At 40.2% G+C, this 18,045-nt stretch overlaps 1 protein-coding gene across 1 annotated transcript; it reads left to right on the top strand.

Moving 5' to 3' along the window:
- Positions 7,231 to 14,551, top strand: LOC8060380 (transcription factor bHLH68). The gene is made up of 9 exons (XM_002453648.2): positions 7,231 to 7,920; positions 8,133 to 8,433; positions 8,796 to 8,873; positions 9,126 to 9,191; positions 9,824 to 9,889; positions 11,037 to 11,117; positions 13,195 to 13,239; positions 13,564 to 13,611; positions 13,870 to 14,551. The coding sequence occupies exons 1-9, from the start codon at positions 7,574 to 7,576 to the stop codon at positions 14,026 to 14,028; spliced, it is 1,191 nt and encodes a 396-aa protein (XP_002453693.1). The 5' UTR covers positions 7,231 to 7,573; the 3' UTR covers positions 14,029 to 14,551.

Raw genomic sequence — 18,045 nt, 5'->3', positions numbered from 1 at the left:
GGAAACAATCGAGAAACCGTGACGGAACAAAACGGACTGAGAGATGAGAGGTGAGTTTGGGCTGGACATGGGCTGGGCTCCAACGGACTAGTCCCATGCATGACCCAAGTGGAAAACAATTAGGAAAATATATAATTAGTTAGATGAGTTGCTTTAAGATTTGTGTAATTTTGAAAAGTGGAGTACCGGAGCAATTCCCAATAATTATACCCACCATGCAAAATCGTCCTTTAGAGCAGGAAAGGATATATCCGTATATTAAAAAAACAAAATAATTATAACGACCATGCCTTCCAGTTCCAGGTTTCCGAGCTGAAATTATATATTTGATAGACATTCTTAGAAAGCTGTACTAATACATAATTAAAAATATCAAAGCTAAATAAAATGTTTTTTTGTTACCAATACCGCACTCCATATATAATGCAAGAGAGTTTAATTATATACCCTGTCTTGCTTTCCAATTATCCGAGCTCCGATCCCGCACGTACGGCAATAATGCAACGACGATATATAATGTGCATCCGGTGTACCCTAGCTAACTATAGGTTGGTGGAGCTAGGATTTTTTGCTTGGGGTATAAGCCCAGCAAAAAAATTTTATATGCAAATCGGTAAAAACTATTTAACAATTTGGTAGAATTTCATAAAAGATGTCCAACAATTTGGTACACAATAATTAAATGGCATAAGTCTTAAATTACAATACAAAACAGTTTTAAAAAGCACACTAATACTTTTTGGAATATAAACAAGCTTAAATAACAAATAGGATTACAACACAAAGAAGCAATGTCTCCATCCCTCTTCATAGTTCACAAATCCGACAACCAAATCGCATAATGCATAAGTAATCGACCAATACATATACAAATCTGACAACCAAATTGCATAATGCATAAGTAATCAACCAATATATACATCTATAAGTTACATCAAATGAACTAAATCTAGAAAAAAGAATCTATAAACAACTATATAACAAATTAGATATCACTAAAATTAGGATTTGGGGAAAATCAAAGAAAACGCAGGGGAGAGCAGAGGGGATCAAGTTCTTACCAAATGGCAACTGGGGCAAGGCCACAAGGGACAGCCTGGCTAGCCTAGTTGGGATTCCAGAAATAGGTTCCCAATATGGGCACTACTGCACAAATCCTTTTGGAGGCGTGCAAAATTCATTATTGGAGATAGGCATTATAACCACCTCCAATGGAAGGCCTCGGTTAATGGAGATTAACAGAGGCAGTTGCTTTGCCCACCTCCAAAATTCATTTTTTAAAAACAAAAAAAATGAAAGCCCACAGGCAAGCCCGTTTTGGACTGTCGCTGTCGCCTTCCCATGCACCACCGTGCGCCGTGTAGCACCGGATCCAGCATTCCCAAGCCACAACACCAACGGATCCAGTGTCCTAGCACCACGTGCCCACCAAATCTGGTCTCCCCACACCGCTCGTCGGAGCCTCAGAGGAGGAGATCATGCGGCCTCTGCCCAGAGATGCCCGCACCAGAGGAGAGCAGCCACCAGGAGGACGAGGGGGTGTCGCGCCGCCTAGAGGACGTGGGGGCCGCTTGCCGCGCCGAAGGAGAGGGACGAGGGCACCGAAGGCCACGCCACCTCCCAGATCCTAGCCCTGCGTGCTGGAAGGAGGGAGGGGACGCGCTCTTTAGCCACAACTTCTCCACCCACCGTTGACTGCTACTACTGCTCCGCCGCCAACAATTGAGGAAGAGAGAGAGAGAGAGAGAGAGAGAGAGAGAGAGAGAGAGAGAGAGAGGAAGAGCGAGGGAGGCATGGGGGAGGAGGGCGAAGAGAGGGAGGGGCGGTGGTCGGGCTCTTGCGGTAGAGGGAGAGGCAGCGGGAGTTGTGCTCATGAGGGGAAAGGCTTGTGTAGGAGAGGGAGGGGCGGTGGTTGGGCTCGGAGGGAGTCGTGCTCATGAGGGAAAAGACGACGCTCTTGGTCGGTCTCAGAACGAGGAGTGGTGAATGAGAAACCCTAAGTTGTATTTATATTTGAAGACGTTTATCGGGCCTCGCCTGGGCCTATTGGCCCTCGGCCCTTCTAGAGGCAGGGCATTATAGTGTGCCCACCTCCATAAATAGTTTTATGGAGGCGGTTATCTTTAGACAATCGCCTCCGAAAATAGATTATTTTTGGAGGCGGTTGCCTTAAGAGGACCGCCTTGGTAAACTAAAAAAGCCCACCTCCATTAATCATAGGCATTAATCGAGACGGTTGGATTTTATGACCACCTCCATTAATAAAAAGACACCATTTTCTAAAATCATTTGTATAGTAGTGGAGGCTAGCTAGCTGGGGCCGACCACCAAGGGATAACGCGCCGGGGTAGAGCCAGGGGGCGCCGAGCGCCTGCCGCCAAGGCAAAGGCAGGGCATTGCACGCCACCACTGAAGGGTAGGCTAGCAGGAGAGTGGACTTAGGTGCTTGCGAGTCACAAGTTGTGCGTCCATTGTGCGTTTGGAAGGAAGGAGCGGCCAAGAGCAAGTGCAAGATGAAAGGGAACTGAGGTTTTTTACCGAGGCCTTGTTTAGTTCCGAAAACTTTTGAATTTGGCTACTGTTGTATTTTTATTTTATTTGACAATTAGTGTCCAATCATAGACTAATTAAGCTTAAAAGATTTGTCTCGCAATTTATAGGCAAATTGTGCAATTAGTTTTTGTTTTCATCTATATTTAATGCTCCATTAATTTATGTGTCTAAAGATTCGATGTGAGAGGTGAAAAGTTTTTGGGTGTGAAACTTACATGTATATTTTTTAGGCTGGGCCTAGGGATATGTCATGCCACCCACTGTATCTGCCCAGTATATATTACTACAACTCTCTCTTACAAAAACAGAAAAAAAAAGAGAGGAACGGACATCATTAGTGTAGGTAATTTCTTCACATAGTAGCTTTTCTACCTTCTGGTGCAGATGACCGTCACTCCCTCAGCGCTCTGATGACTTCAGAGTGACGAACGCATGACATAAGGCAACGTAGTAGTACTATTTCCGTTAATATAACCAAGGTCTCAAGCTAGGATTAGACTAATGATCACAAGCGCCGCCGACAGGTGACCACACCGATGGGGAACAAAAAGAGATGGACAAATGTGATAGGGCTCATAGGCACCACATACTTTAATTTGTAGCGACCTATATGTAGCTACACCATACTTACGTACGGTACAGTCGGTACACTGATCACCCACGCACAGTACTACTGCCTCTTTTTCAGGAAGTTATACACTCACTATGTCAATAATCAACACGAGTAAAATACACTGGTGGTGGTTCTAAAACTTGTCATGCATGGTGTCATATTAGTCTCTTTAATACTGGTCTCTTAAAATGCACGTCTAGGTCTCAAGATATAAATCACTATATATAATGAGCACAAACTTGTTCTTTTGCATGGGAGTGGTAGACAAATGAATGACACTTGACACTTTATATGCACTATACTATGAACACAATACAAATGACATCAATTAGCATGTAGTAGAGTGAGGGAACATTTGGGTATTCCGGACCTCATATAGTAGAGCATGCAAGAGTACTGTATGTTGTGTATCTCACTTGTCTGTCTGCACGTACATGTATAATATTTTTGGCATTGACATGTTCAAATTGCATTTTTATTATAGTCTCCAATGAAATATAATGTGTCTTCATAATGCATTTGTTTAAACTTGCACATGTTCATGTGTTTTTGTAAGAGGTCAAAGTTAGATAAATTTGACTTATTATTAGGAGTTAGGACAAGGCTAAAGTGAATTATGGTTTGGATTAGGCGAGTAGTAGTTTTGTTGTTAATGATGAACGAAATATTGCTGTTAAAAGGATTTTTTGTATTTTCCAGTAAATAAAATACACATTATTTAAAATTTTAATTCAGCGACCACTGAATGTTCTACAATGAAATTATAACACTGTACATACGTGCTCCATACACTAGGATCATCTATCCAATAAGGGCACTCACAATGCAGACTCTATCATAGAGTCTAAAGTTATTTATTAACTCAAACAATGTGGACTTAGAGTCTAAATAAGACTTGGAGTCTTATTTTTTCTACCTCTTTCTTCAATAAATATGCTGCCACATCAACAAAATACCATAAATAATATGTAATTAATTGTCTTGGACTCTGTGATAGAGTCTTGCATTGTGAGTGCCCTAATGTGTTTAGATATTATGCACATGAAGCATAGAGACCGTGTAAAGCAATTCGTCCTTACTGCTTCACAATTATTACTGTACTTTGTTGTCATCACTCTTTCCTTTGTAGCACATGCTAGACAAAGAACCAAAAAAAACTACAGATGCATATCCATCAACGACATAGAATATTAGTGTCCTAATAATCATTCACAAGTGTAGGAGAGAAGTAGCTAGTACTGTGGGTTTGACATAAGAGAGAGGACACTGGGGAACTATATATATATATATATATATATATATAGGGAGAGTATACTCTGTAGCTAGCTACAAAATATGTTATTCTGTAGCCATCTTCATTTACGATAATTTTATATACCAATTTACGATAATATGTATATATATTTACGATAGTTAGGTTAATATAACACATAGGATATTTACCGTAATTTTATAGTAAACAACTTAGTAAGGAGTTACTATAATCTTGTAAATTAATATAATAATTATCGTAACTCAAAGTGGCTACAAAATAAGTTATTCTGTAGATAGCTACAAAGTAATAGTTCTATATATATATATATATATATATATATATATATATATGCAGTGGTCCCTATTTCTTGTCTTTTCAACCTCCTATCTAGTACTGTTACTATCTTTCATCAGACTATTCACAAGTTAACCACTTACTATGGACAACGTGACAAGGTAATTAAATAAGAAATAGCTCTAGATAGTAACAGTAATTCTATGTTTATAATAATATAGCAGTCATATAGATATATCATAGTACATGGCAAGTAGTGTAAGCTAGCTACCTAGCTAGCCTAGCAGCTAGCTATTGCTTCTCCCCAAAATCAAGAGTTTGGGGATATCAAGGACAAGGAAAGCGAGACAAAGGTCTTGTTTAGATACAACCAAAATCTCAAAACTTTACAAGATTTCCCGTCACATCGAATCTTGCGGTACATGAAGTATTAAATATAGATAAAAAGAATAACTAATTGCACAGTTTACCTGTAAATCATGAGACGAATCTTTTAAGCCTAGTTACTCCATAATTAGACAATGTTTGTCAAATAAAAACGAAAATGCTACAGTGTCAAAATCCAAAAACTTTTTTGTATCTAAACAAGGCCAAAGATTTGGTATAGTCTCGATCTCATCAATGACAAAAAGTAATTAATTGCGTATGAACAACCCTAAAATCCGTGAGAACGAAATTTGGCTCGGTCTTTTAGGTACCAGTAGTTTACACGCTTGCATTCCCGAGCAGGAAAACTGGAAAAGGAACGACGAGCGTCAAGAAAGCACAAAGCCAACATACACAGTTGCAGAAGGGGGCTCAGAAAAGCTTAGGCTGACTACTGCTGGGAGAAGTAGCAGTAGCAACTAGGCGATGCCAAAATGTACATGTCAACCTGCAGGGTTAAACTTAGCCTCTAAGCAACTCATAACTTTGTGTTAATTTAACTCATCGGAATATTCCTTCTTCAGTGCTATAATTCAATATCACTTAATTACATAGGCCGTTGGACATCTAAACCAACCAGATGTAGACACGAGGTATATTGATCTAATAAGGTTGACTGGGTCTCCAACTACATATCCAATGTTTTTTTATCTTGACTGTTAAAATTTGTTTGTGTGTGCTCATGATTGTTTAACTAATGCAGCAATGATTTCTTGTTGTCCTGCTTTTTCAGGAAACAAAAGGAAGTTCTTCACATTTCTAAAAATAATATTTTTACAATGGTTGGTGAGATAATGAGAAGCGATGTCTATGATCGGTGGACCTAGAACATAAAATCTGATGAGAGGCGATGGGAGCAAGGCGATGGGAGACGATATGTGTGTCTATAGTCGGTGGGCTGTAAACGTCACATCGCCTCTCATCGCCTCCAAAATTATGGGGATTAGGACCCTAAATAGAGGAGCGATAATTCCTTTTTTGTATTTCTTTTTTTAATGAAGGATAAAAAGGTAAATTCATAATTGTAAAAATAATATTTTGAGTAGCATAGTTAGGGTGTATGATTTAAGTACTATAGTTAGTTAGATAAATACCTTTTTCTAAAGTTTTTTTTTTAAAATCTTCTTAGGGTTCCACCCGCCAGCATCCACCAGTGCGTGTTACAGGGATCCGTTGCCGCTGATGATAGGGGAGGTTTGAGAGAACCTTGTACAATGACGTTATTACCCTTCCACGAATTAAATCAAGAAAAAAAGTTTTTTAGCGAAGGCAATGGGAGGCGATTGAAAGCGATTCTAACCATTGTAAAAGGTCTTCTAAAAAAACACATTACAACGGGTGACGATATAAGGGACCTGCTGGTCCTAGTTGAAAGTCAGCTAGAGATATCGGCTTTGCAGTTCTTTAGTTCCAATGGCTGGTTGTCAACTAGGTGTATTGGTCTTCTTTAGTCAAATTTTTTTTCTCGTTTTGTTTTTCCAATTGCTCGGCTTTAAACAGTTTTTGTAGTCTCGTGCCCTCGGGCGTGACTTGTAATAGTTAGCTTGATTCTATCCGTTGATAGATAATGCCTAATAGAATCTATCCTTTATCTTAAAAAAGTAGAGATGCACATGTAAAATTTATAGACGGAGCTTAAATAATGGAAGACAAAATTTATCTCCCAAGTGAAACTAGCTCTTCTGATTATGTATGCGGAGTGGAGATATCATATATAATAGATTCTCCCTCGCTCTCTATATATTTGTACATATATTTTTTAGAATTTTGAGAATAATATATATACACAGACGATCCTCATGTTCATGAACGTGTCTGCAATTATTTGACCAGAGTCCAGAGATATATATATGTATAGTCCCCTTTATTTGTATGGGTGCCTCTCATGCATTATTATTCTGCTTTAATCAGGCTATTCCTTAAAGCCTGGATGCAAGGTAAACTTTTCCCTGACCCATTTCTTCTCAAAAGCAAAAGGAGGGACGATGCAATGCAAAAGAAATAAAATCAAGAGGGTGGCAGCAGAAAAAGGGCAGCCAAGGAAAAGGAACAGGTAAAGTTATAGGGGGAGGGGAGCTGAAATAAAACACATGCCCTCTTTCGAACACCCTTCCACACACTCCACTAGCTTCTCTTGTAGCCGGCCAGTAGTATAGCCAGTGCCACTACACTTGAGATTCCCCTCCATCTTTCCTTCTCCAAAAGGCCCATATGCTTTCTCCCACCTCTGTCTAGAGGTTGACCTCAACAAGTAAAAGAGCTTGCGATCGAAGCAGAGATGGTGGCGATCGATCGACGAGTGCACATCAAAAGCTAGAGCGAGAGAGAGAGAGAGAGAGAGGACGGCAAGCAAGTGCTTGTTGCACTTTGTTTGTGTGTGTGTGTGTGAGAGAGAGAGAGAGATCGAGGGATCGCTTGGTGGCAGAGAGAATATGGATAGGGGAGTCGTCCACAAATCATCGGCGGCTCTAGTGCGCGAGATGGGGGAGGCAGGCCATGGCCATGGATGGTGGAGCATGAATAATTTGATGAGGCCCCCCTTTGAGCAGCAGCAGCACCACCCTTCTCTTTTCATGCCGTCCACCACCACCACCACCGGTACCGCCACCGCCGCTGTGCCATCTTCTTCTTCTTCTGCTTCGTCAGCTCTCCATTCCTTCTCCTCGCTGCTGCTCTCGAACCACTACCCGCTGCCTACGACGACCGGCACGTCGCCGCCGTGGCAGCATGACAGCAGCAGCCATGGCCAGCAGCAGGATTCATGGATCCAGCTCATACAGTACGTAATTATATATTCACTGTATATGTAGTCTATTAATTCCGGCTCCCTCCCTCTCTCTAATCTCTATCTATTTATGTACTTAAGAAACTGAATGGTGCATGAAATATACAAGGAATGATAACATGCCTGTTTCAGTTAACAGTAAACTGTCATATATATTATATATAGCATTTTGTTTTCTGATTACGTTGCTGGTTTCATCCGGCCAGAGGGGGATTGTCAAGTACTGGTAGTAAGGAGAGCCAGATGGGGTTCCCAACTACGATTTGTTCAGAAGCTGGAGGGAGCGGCGGCAGCTACGTCGTCTACGGTGGCGCAGCGGGTAGCCATGGGAGCAGCACAAGTGATGTAGAGATCCAATTTCCATGGGGAAGCAGCAGCGTCCTCCAGCAGAACAAGCAGCAGAAAGCTTCCTCTCCTAGGTCTTCGTCCATAACCACAACGACGACGACCTCCCTCGGAAGCAACATGCTGGAGTTCTCCAACAACAGTAGCAGTTCACCACGTGAGGTAGGGATGCAAAGTTGGTTTTTTTTTCAGTTTCTCTGGAGGAGGATGCAAAGCTGATTGATCCATGTGCGTATGCATCGTAGCTGCTTTTAGACGAGGCTGCGTTAATTTTTAATGTACTCACTCAAGAGTAAAAGGTTGTCTTTAAGCTTACCTTAGACTGAGAGAGAGAGAGAGAGAGATTAGGGAGAGGTGAATTGGTTACTTAAATCTATATATGGATGTGCTAATGAACATATATAACTAGCTGATAAGCAGTTTATTTTTTGAGGAAACTAGCTGATAAGCAGTAAATAAATAAATAGATTATATATGGAATGAAAGTTTAATGTCTTTGCTCCATCTTTCTGTGTTTCCACTAGTGCATCAGCACAGCATCTGGATCAGCTTTCAAGAAGGCTAGGACCCAAGAACCCTCGCCGGCTCAATCTACTGTGAAGGTCATCTCTCTCTCTCTCTCTCTCTCTCTCTCTCTCTCTCTCTCTCTCTCTCTCTCTCCAGTGAGCATCAGAGCATGCATGGGCCAGCATTCTTCCAGACTCCAGATCAGTGTAGCAGCTAGCTAGAGAGCTTTGAAGCATGCATGCTGAAATGGACAGGCATGGAATCATTGTGGGGGTGGCAGAGTGTGAGATTGGCAGGGGTTGGAATGATGGCAATTTTAGTATCTTTTGCTTGTTCTTTTGCTCCAGGTGAGGAAGGAGAAGCTAGGGGATCGAATAACTGCTCTCCACCAGCTTGTCTCCCCGTTTGGAAAGGTATATACCACTGTAAACTATGTATCATCTCTGTTCTTTCTATATTATACAGCCACTGGAAAGAGTTAGCTAGATTGGCATATACATCAGAATATCAAATTTAAATTATGAACAGAAAAATAATAATGGCTAGTTTTGAAGGGAATACTACTTACTACAAAATTCATAAGTCTAGATATTTTTTTCCCAGATTATACATACTCCTCTCACGGTACAGCTTGTCTCCCTGATCGAGCGCCATTTTTTTTCCCTAGCACATAAATGGTTCTTCTCACGGCACAGCTTGTTTTTCTTTGTGCATAATTCTTTAGTTGAACAATAATTCAAATGAAAGAGAGTGTCCGGAAACACTTGTAATCAAAGGACCATGTTTTATGAGCTAGGGGATTTCATATCAATTACATATGTTGGAATGAATCAACAAAAGACTACCTGCAAAAGTCCTTAAATTAACCCCACCATTGGAATCAGCTAATAAGCATCATTGTCTTTTGCATGCTACCATCTTCTTTCTAAACTCTGATGCTAGCCAGATACTGTATCATGTAAAAGAAGATCCATTTTTACAGAGGAAAAAACAAAAACGAGATCCTGACATGGGCTAACCTCTCCCTCTCTTTTTTCTGTGGCAGACTGACACAGCGTCTGTACTCCTTGAAGCCATTGGGTACATCAGATTCCTCCATGGTCAAATTGAGGTCCAGCTCTTCTCTCTCACACCATCTCTCTCACTCTCTCTCCATGCGTGCCCATACCTGACCTGCAGCTCTGGCCACAAACAGTAGTACAGTACAAGGATCATACAAAGCATGCATGCGATGTAATTGTTCCGTTGTTTGTTTTCACACTTGGGTGCACTTAACACCAAGCACTTTTTGTGGAGAGCTGCTTTTACCTCAAGGCCTTGTTTAGTTAAAAAAATTTTGCAAAAATTTTCAGATTTCTTATCACATCAACTCTTGCGGCACATGCATAAAGTATTAAATATAGATAAAAAAATTAACTAATTATACAATTTACCTGTAATTTACGAGACAAATCTTTTGAACCTAGTTAGTTAGTGATTGGACAATATTTGTCAAAACAAACAAAAGTGCTACCGTGTCAATTTTACAAAAAATTTTAGAACTAAGCAAGGCCCAAGTCTATGTTGCAACAGTCTACAGTAACTTGCTGCAGCTCCAGAGCTGCACTTAATATATGTCAGACTCGCATGAGGGTTAAATAGCCGAGGTTTAGATGAAAGGAATTCAGACATCAGTTCAAACAAACTATTATAAGCTCTTATGTTATCCTATACGTACCGTATAGGTGTGGACTGCCACTGCGCATGTATACACGGTGCATATACGGTAGATACGTAATTCAGAAACACGAAGCACGCTACTAGCTAGAGCATTGTTGCTACATGCAAAAACTAATGTACATACACCAAGGAAGAAGGGGCCAGCGCTCGGTCAAGTGACAAAAATAAAAAGAGGCTGCTGCTAAAGCTGCATGCGTGTTGTGTTAATCTCTACCCTGCCCGATGATCTTTCAAGCCAGGTACGGTTTGATGCATCAGTGCATGCATGCCTTTCTGGAAAGGAGGTAGCCGTGTTCTGCCCCCCGTGCACGCTAGCTGCCACAGCCTTCATTTCTTCGCATGTCTGTCTGATCTCTCTCCATATATATATATATATATATATATATATATATATATATATAGCTAGATCGATCTCTCTCGATCTCTCTCTCTTCTTCCTAGATATCTCTTTGAATGCATGTGTATGTTGTGACTTCAATTTACTTGCGAAATCAATTAACTTGTTGCTTGATCTACATATCTATATATTCTATCTCCAGGCTCTGAGCTCGCCGTACGTGGGAGGCAGCAATGGAGGTGGGGACGGCTCCAAGCATCAGCAGCATCTCCACGAGGCTAGTGTGAGTAGTACTACACGGGCACCACTGTAGCTCATGGCTACAGCTTCTCTCTCTGATCTCTCTTCCCCCTCCACCGGCCCTCACAGCTGGATTCTTTGACTCGATCACCCCATGCACAGTTACAGTACCTGCCATGGCCATGCAGCAGGAGCATGCCCGTTGCGTGCACAATTCCCGATGTTAGCCTAGCTGCCCCGGCCGCCTGCCTGCTGCCATCTCGAGTGCATGCTCTGCCTGCTGCATCAGTTTACCTAGCGGGCGCAGCTGCTCCTGCTCATCATCATCGTATCTGGGCGCCTTCATGCGCACATCACGTCGCTGCAGCACCTCTCTCTCTCTCTCTCTCAGCATCTGTTTCTCTCCCCCCCTCTGTGGATAGCTAGGACTACGAGTACCGGTGATGACTGGGTCAATAGGAGATTGGCGCTTGTTAAGTACTAGTACGGGGTTTAGGGGCTAGCAAATTAATTTTCCCCATAAGTTAAGAGGCCAGATAGATTGAAATGGACTAATGCTCCATTCTAATTAAATCGAGCAGTTGTGGATATGCATGCCCCCCCTCATCATGTAGGGACGACAATCCATCCATCCTACGAGAATTATATATGAATAAGTAATGCACAAATTATTTTACTCTTTTGACATGTGTTACACTACACCTGACCATATATTATTTTTAATTTCCATATGAAAGGATACCTTAAGTTGAACATGATTTTAGTTATTTGCCTCAGTAGGATTTTATTTACTACATCAATGGTCGTACTAATATAATGATGGCAAATTATATAATATATATGAGAGGCAATGCAAAAATATTACATGTACTTGATTGAGTATTGCACAAAAATTTACTTTAAGCAGAGAAATATATGTGAAGAAATAAGGATCATTGAAAAAATTAAACCATAAAATCATATCAAAAATGATTTTATATTGATATTTTGGATCAATATAAAATGGTGAGATTGTTTAATTATATTTTCAGCAGGAAGCGAAAGATTATGCAAACTAAAACATATATATAGAAGTCATTTAAATGAGAAACACATGGAATATTCTTTGCAACCTTAGCATATATATCGCTGCTAAAGTAATGAAAACATCTGATGCTACTCCGCATCTTTTGTAATATATATTTCCTCTATCCCAAGTTATAAGATATTTTGTTTTTTGTAGATATATATATATTTTATTATGTATCTAGACATAATGTATATCTAAATGCATGCAAAAGTTATGTTTCTAGAAAAAGTCAAAACATCTTATAATTAAGATTAGAGGGGGAGTTAATATATAATTTCAATATTTTTAGAAAAAATAAAATATCTTTTAATTTAGAATAGAGAGTAACATATAATTTCACCACTAGGACCTGAGGCGGTTTTTTTTTTCGAGAAGCAATCTGGCCAATTTGGTGCATGAGAACCGCTCCTGAACTGTACGTACATGTGATTGTCAGAGCAAACAAATGCTATTGACACAACCCACAAAGGGATTGGCGTGTACATGCAGTACCGTTTGGTGCATTAATATTCATTTTCAGATGATCAGATCACAAGGGGTACCGTGGCACACCCTTGTTGTATGTTCTTGGAAGCTAGGATATATTTTTTGCGTGTGTCCTGATCATATTTGGGCTTAAGTCATCATGTGTTCACAGCTTTTAAAACCAATCTGCCTTTTGCATTACACATGCATTCCCTTATAATAAATATTGCATAACAATTTTAGTCTGTGCTGTGTTTAACTGTACTTACTGCATTATCCAGTAATTATTAATAATAAAGTATACTAGGTGCCCTATGACACAATTGTTTATTCTTCTCAACAAAGGATTCCCACATGCACTACTGAGAATAATCCACTCTCTGCTAGATTAATTAAGGCAGAACAAGCAGTAGTACACAATAGAAAATGCTTATGCGTATGATTTTACTCAAAGCATCGTATCTTTGTGAGATCTTTCGATAAAAGTATTGACAGCAACTTTATGCCTCGCGAACCAATTTATGTAGTATATATATACCGGTAAAAAGGTGTCTGATTCCCTTTAATCACCCTTCATTTCTTTTAGGTGCACGGAGAAAGGCACAGCATATTTCCAGAAGACCCTGGCCAGGTATCATTATCTACTCGATCAGTCTCAGTAATTTATATATGCTGTCTGTTTTGTGCATGGGATCTATACCCACGCATCTGATCGATCGATCGGTTAAGTAAAGCACAAAGACACTTTTGTTCAAAAAAAAGGAGCCTTTAGTTTGTCAAAAGCCTTGCTTTGATTGGTACATATGCATGCATGTATACACAAAAGCATCAAGAGGAAAGTTAATCATGGGCCAGTACTTGTCTGTAGCTTTACATCTTTTAGTTATCATTGCAAAACTGTCTTTGGCCTCTCACTAATGTACGTATATGATTTATCGCTGGCCCATACGTGCAGCTCCTGCATGACAGTGCAATAAAGAAACGAGGACTGCCTGATGAGCAGGTACTACTACTAGATCATGCAAATCTCAATTCACAGCTCGATTAATTTCAGATCTCTCTCTCTCTCACTCTCATGTAAAATTAGAAGGAATAGATGCATGGTATATATATATATATATATATATTTGATGAAACGGTGGGGGAGCTCCCCACCTCTTTTTTTTCATTAAATGAAAGAATAGTTATATGCATATATATTTTGTAATATATATATATTTGCATTGATTATATATATGTGGTTAAAATTAATTGTGGCCAGGATGAAAACTGTGAGGAAGCGAAGAAGGATCTGAGAAGCAGGGGCCTGTGCCTCGTCCCTGTGAGCTGCACGCTGGACGTGGGTGTGGACGTGGTCGCTGGCCCCGGAGACTACTGGGCGGCAGCTGCACCGGCTTTCGGCATGGGGTTCGGTGGGTAGATCATGGAGGACGTGTGTGTACGTCTCACGCGGCATGCGCGCATATTGGCCTGCATGCATGATGCATAACATCAGGAGCAGCCATCCTGGTGGAAAGAGAATGTTCAAGGCTGGCTCCTCTTGATGCTATGCGTATGCATGATGATAAATGCACACCGATAATATAATGCATGCATGCACGGGCATAGCTAGAGGGATGCAGCTAGCTAGCAACAGAGAGTATATAACTTGTGTGTTTATTATGTACGTGAGATCTTGTCTAGAGCGAGATCAAACAATTTGGATGCCATGCATGGAGAGGGGCGCTAGCTAGCTGCAGATAATTAAGGCTAGCTGCGAGTGCGTACGTGGATCTGTAAGTAACTCATTTAAGTCTTCATCATTTGGGCACCACTGCGCTATGCATGGTCGAAATGTGTAATAAGTGTGCATGTGTGCTTTTTTTTTCTAAGTTTAAACTTGCACGCTGCCACGATTTATAAGAGCACTCACAATGCAGACTCTATCATAGAGTCTAAAGTTATTTATTATCTCGAACAATGTGGACTTATAGTCTAAATAAGACTTGAAGTCTTATTTTTCTACCCCTTTCTTCAATAAATATGCTGCCACATCAGCAAAACACCATAAATAATGTGTAATTAATTGTCTTGGACTCTGTAATAGAGTCTTCCATTGTGAGTGCCCTAAGGCCAGTCTCAATGCATAGTTTCATGACACAGTTACCAAGACTATAAACTAGGTAACCGAGCTATATGAGTTTCATGGGGATGAAACTCCTCTCTCATCTGATGAAACTCCTTCATTTAATAACAATGCGAAGTCAGCAATTTTGCTTATGTGACACCCCTATTTAATGTGCATGACACTCTCATGAAATATGCATTGAGACTGGCCTAATTTACTCTCTCCGTCTCAAAATAAGTGTACATCTCATACTTTAAGTTGAACAATTAAAATTGGTATGAAAAAAATACCATGGTTCATAATATTAAATAATCAACACTAGATTAATCACATCATATATTTTGATACTCATCCTATTTAGAGATGCAAATATTAGTACTATTTAATTTTATATATAAATTTAGTCGAACTTAAGATTGTTTGACACCAAAAAGTACGAGATGTACTTATTTTGGGACATGCATGGGAGTACATTGAAGGCACTTATATATACATGGTGAGATAGCTAGGGAAATCAACCACCTTGTTGGTGAGTGTCTCTCTCCGCGCGATAATTCGATGGTGTACCAACAAAAATGTAACGTCCCTAAAACTATTGCTTGGTGATGGTTTCGATGTCTTCTAGAGCATTCCAAAGCGTATCCAACATGGACTCTCTCATCGAACCTCAATTATAATAAATGATATATCTATTTCAATCGTCTCAACAAGTGCTTCGCAATGGTGTGCTCTAATTCATCATTTGAGATGCTTTTATGTACAGAATATCCAATATCTGCAAAACAAGTGAGAACACCAAAATTTGTGAAACTCATTAGGTTTAAATCAAATCAAAAGGCACTTTGGTTCATTTTAGTTGGTTCTTAGGATTAGTTGACAGTTTATAATTGGAGTTAATGACTATCAACAGTTGCCTCCCCACCATCGATCATTTGCTCCTCTTCAAAGACCACCACCGGGCCTTTCTGCTGATGAAAACATCACAAGCATGTTCCCAATGGCCTCCTTCGCATCCTCTACCGCTCGACGTTGACCAACAGACACTAGAGCACCATCCCAGCCAGGGTCAACGAGCCACCACCATCAGGAACATGGCCATACACCTTGCGAAGCACGCTAGGAAGAGGGATCACCCCTGGACAGCCAGATCTTTAGTGAACAGCCTAGATCGCCCTTTGATGGTCGGTCAACTGTTGACACTTCTTAACCCAACTACCTAAAAATAGACTCTTAAACCTATCCCTAGCAACAACGTCAAAATTACTTAACATCACTTAAGCTAGGTTGTCATCCCTAACATGATGTAGAAGTGCTGGTATTAAATCTATATGCTTTTCTAGGAATAAATAAATAAATATAGGATCCACAAACGCACAGATAATACCAATGTAGTATTTTAATCAGGAGTATTCTAGGTATCTTTATTTATATTTTTACCACTAGGAAGGGACTTGCAATGGATAATGAGCAATGAGCACTGCATGTAATCATGTAAATCTTAACCATGCCTTTATCTATTTCTCATGCAGGGTAAGTGTCACATAAGATAAATATATGAATATGAATAATAAGTGATAGATGATAAATAAGAATTTATAGCCATAAGATTGTAATACCCGATTTTAAGGACAAAACCAGATATATACTATATGTGAGTCTTAGAAGCCAAATCTCACATATAGCTACAAATAAGGGGTAATATCAAAAGACAATGCATAAATTATATAACGTACTTAGTATAAAAGAGATAACCTTGATAGCAAACAGCGGATAGACAACTCCAAACTTCGGGTATTAACTTCTCTCTACAGGATCCAACTGACTGGTTGATCGCAAGCCTAAACTTCTCCTGAGGTTTGGGGGAAATAGCAAGAGTGAGTCCATGTCGAACTCCACAAGTATAGCAACTAGATTGTATAGATCCCACAATCTCATGACCAATGTGACATAAATAATGTAGAGCATTAAATAATAAATAATGAGCATATTTAACACACAAGAATCATCATTGTCGATGCAAGAATCCCTAAGGCCGCTCTTGACCATGAGCACGGCTAGTATACTAGTTTTAACACTCTGCAGAAGTTTTACATCTTTACCCATGAGTCATGATTTACCCTTTCGCCCGAGGCCCGTCGACCTCTTAACCCACTACCAAAGAAGGTCGGCAGGGATCACTATGAAGTCTTTCAAAGGTTCGTCTAACAAGTTAGGGCCGCTTGGTTTCATTAGTCAGTCCATGTGATTCACCCGCAGGAATCCACGGTCTGCTATTCCCCAATTGCGCCACACGGGTAACCGCTAACAAGCTAGAAAAGTTACTCATACTTAACTAAAGTCAGAGCCATTATAGCCCTCATGGTTGCACTGTTGTCCCGGTTATCACTTACAGATAAATCATCAAGTGGCTAAAAAGTCATTTTTATCATTTGTTGCTTAAACATTAATCAAGTCACAAGATCATGGTCACAGAAATAAAATCCAAATGCTATACTTGCCTTGATCAAAGCTCTCCTGAGCCTGCTGCTGGTTGTCAAAAGCTTGATCTTGCTCACCAACGTACGACTCACCGTCTATTCCCAAACATCAATCACAACACGCAATCCAATGTAGGCAATCATACACGAAGCAAACAAACTATAATTAGAACAATACACCAAACAGTGAGAAATCAAAGATAAAAGTTTATGAAAATATTTTACACAGTGCTACGATCACACAAACGTAAAGTTCACGAAAATCGGAGTTGAAACGGTGAAATTATGAATTTTCTAAGATTTTCTATAGATAAATAATTAATTAAATGCTACTGCAAAAATAAAAAGTTTCAAAACAGAGATTTAATACTTCTAACATGTCGAGCTCATGAATACGAATCTAACGAAATTTGAATGGACAAAAACGGAGTTAAAATGAGTATTTTATGACCAAATCAATTTCAATGGCAAAACTGTAAATAACAGAAAACGTATTTTTCTTTTAAACCGACGAAAATACGCTTTTAAGATTGAGAAACGCATTCGGCGAAATACGAGTCGGACTGTGGGTTCTATTAGAGGAAAACCGAGGGTCTCTTTAACAAAAGTTACCCTGAAAGGGTATCTTCTAATCTAGGGCGTCGATCTAGGATCCTACGGCTCAGATTCGTCCAGGGGGTGGGTACCGGCTGGCCGGCCACCGGCGCAGTGTTCCGGCACGGTGGCGCCATGGCTGGGCCTCGCCGGAGCTCGAGAAGTCGCGCTGTGGTGCCTCAAACTTGAAACCGAGACTAGGAAAACGAAGAGGAGATCGATGCGGGCTCACCTAGCACAAAAACGAGGACGAGGAAGG

Source organism: Sorghum bicolor, chromosome 4, assembly GCF_000003195.3.
Source record: "Sorghum bicolor cultivar BTx623 chromosome 4, Sorghum_bicolor_NCBIv3, whole genome shotgun sequence".
Lineage (NCBI taxonomy): Eukaryota > Viridiplantae > Streptophyta > Magnoliopsida > Poales > Poaceae > Sorghum > Sorghum bicolor.
This window is presented reverse-complemented; position numbering and strand designations above follow the sequence as displayed.

What these genes read in the sequence shown, in the direction of transcription:
- LOC8060380 (XM_002453648.2), top strand. Translation starts at nt 7,574, where the DNA reads ATGGATAGGGGAGTCGTCCACAAATCATCGGCGGCTCTAGTGCGCGAG. An exon ending in TCCTCCATGGTCAAATTGAG is followed by an intron (nt 9,890 to 11,036) that starts GTCCAGCTCTTC and finishes TTCTATCTCCAG; the next exon opens with GCTCTGAGCTCGCCGTACGT. An exon ending in GAGGACTGCCTGATGAGCAG is followed by an intron (nt 13,612 to 13,869) that starts GTACTACTACTA and finishes AATTGTGGCCAG; the next exon opens with GATGAAAACTGTGAGGAAGC.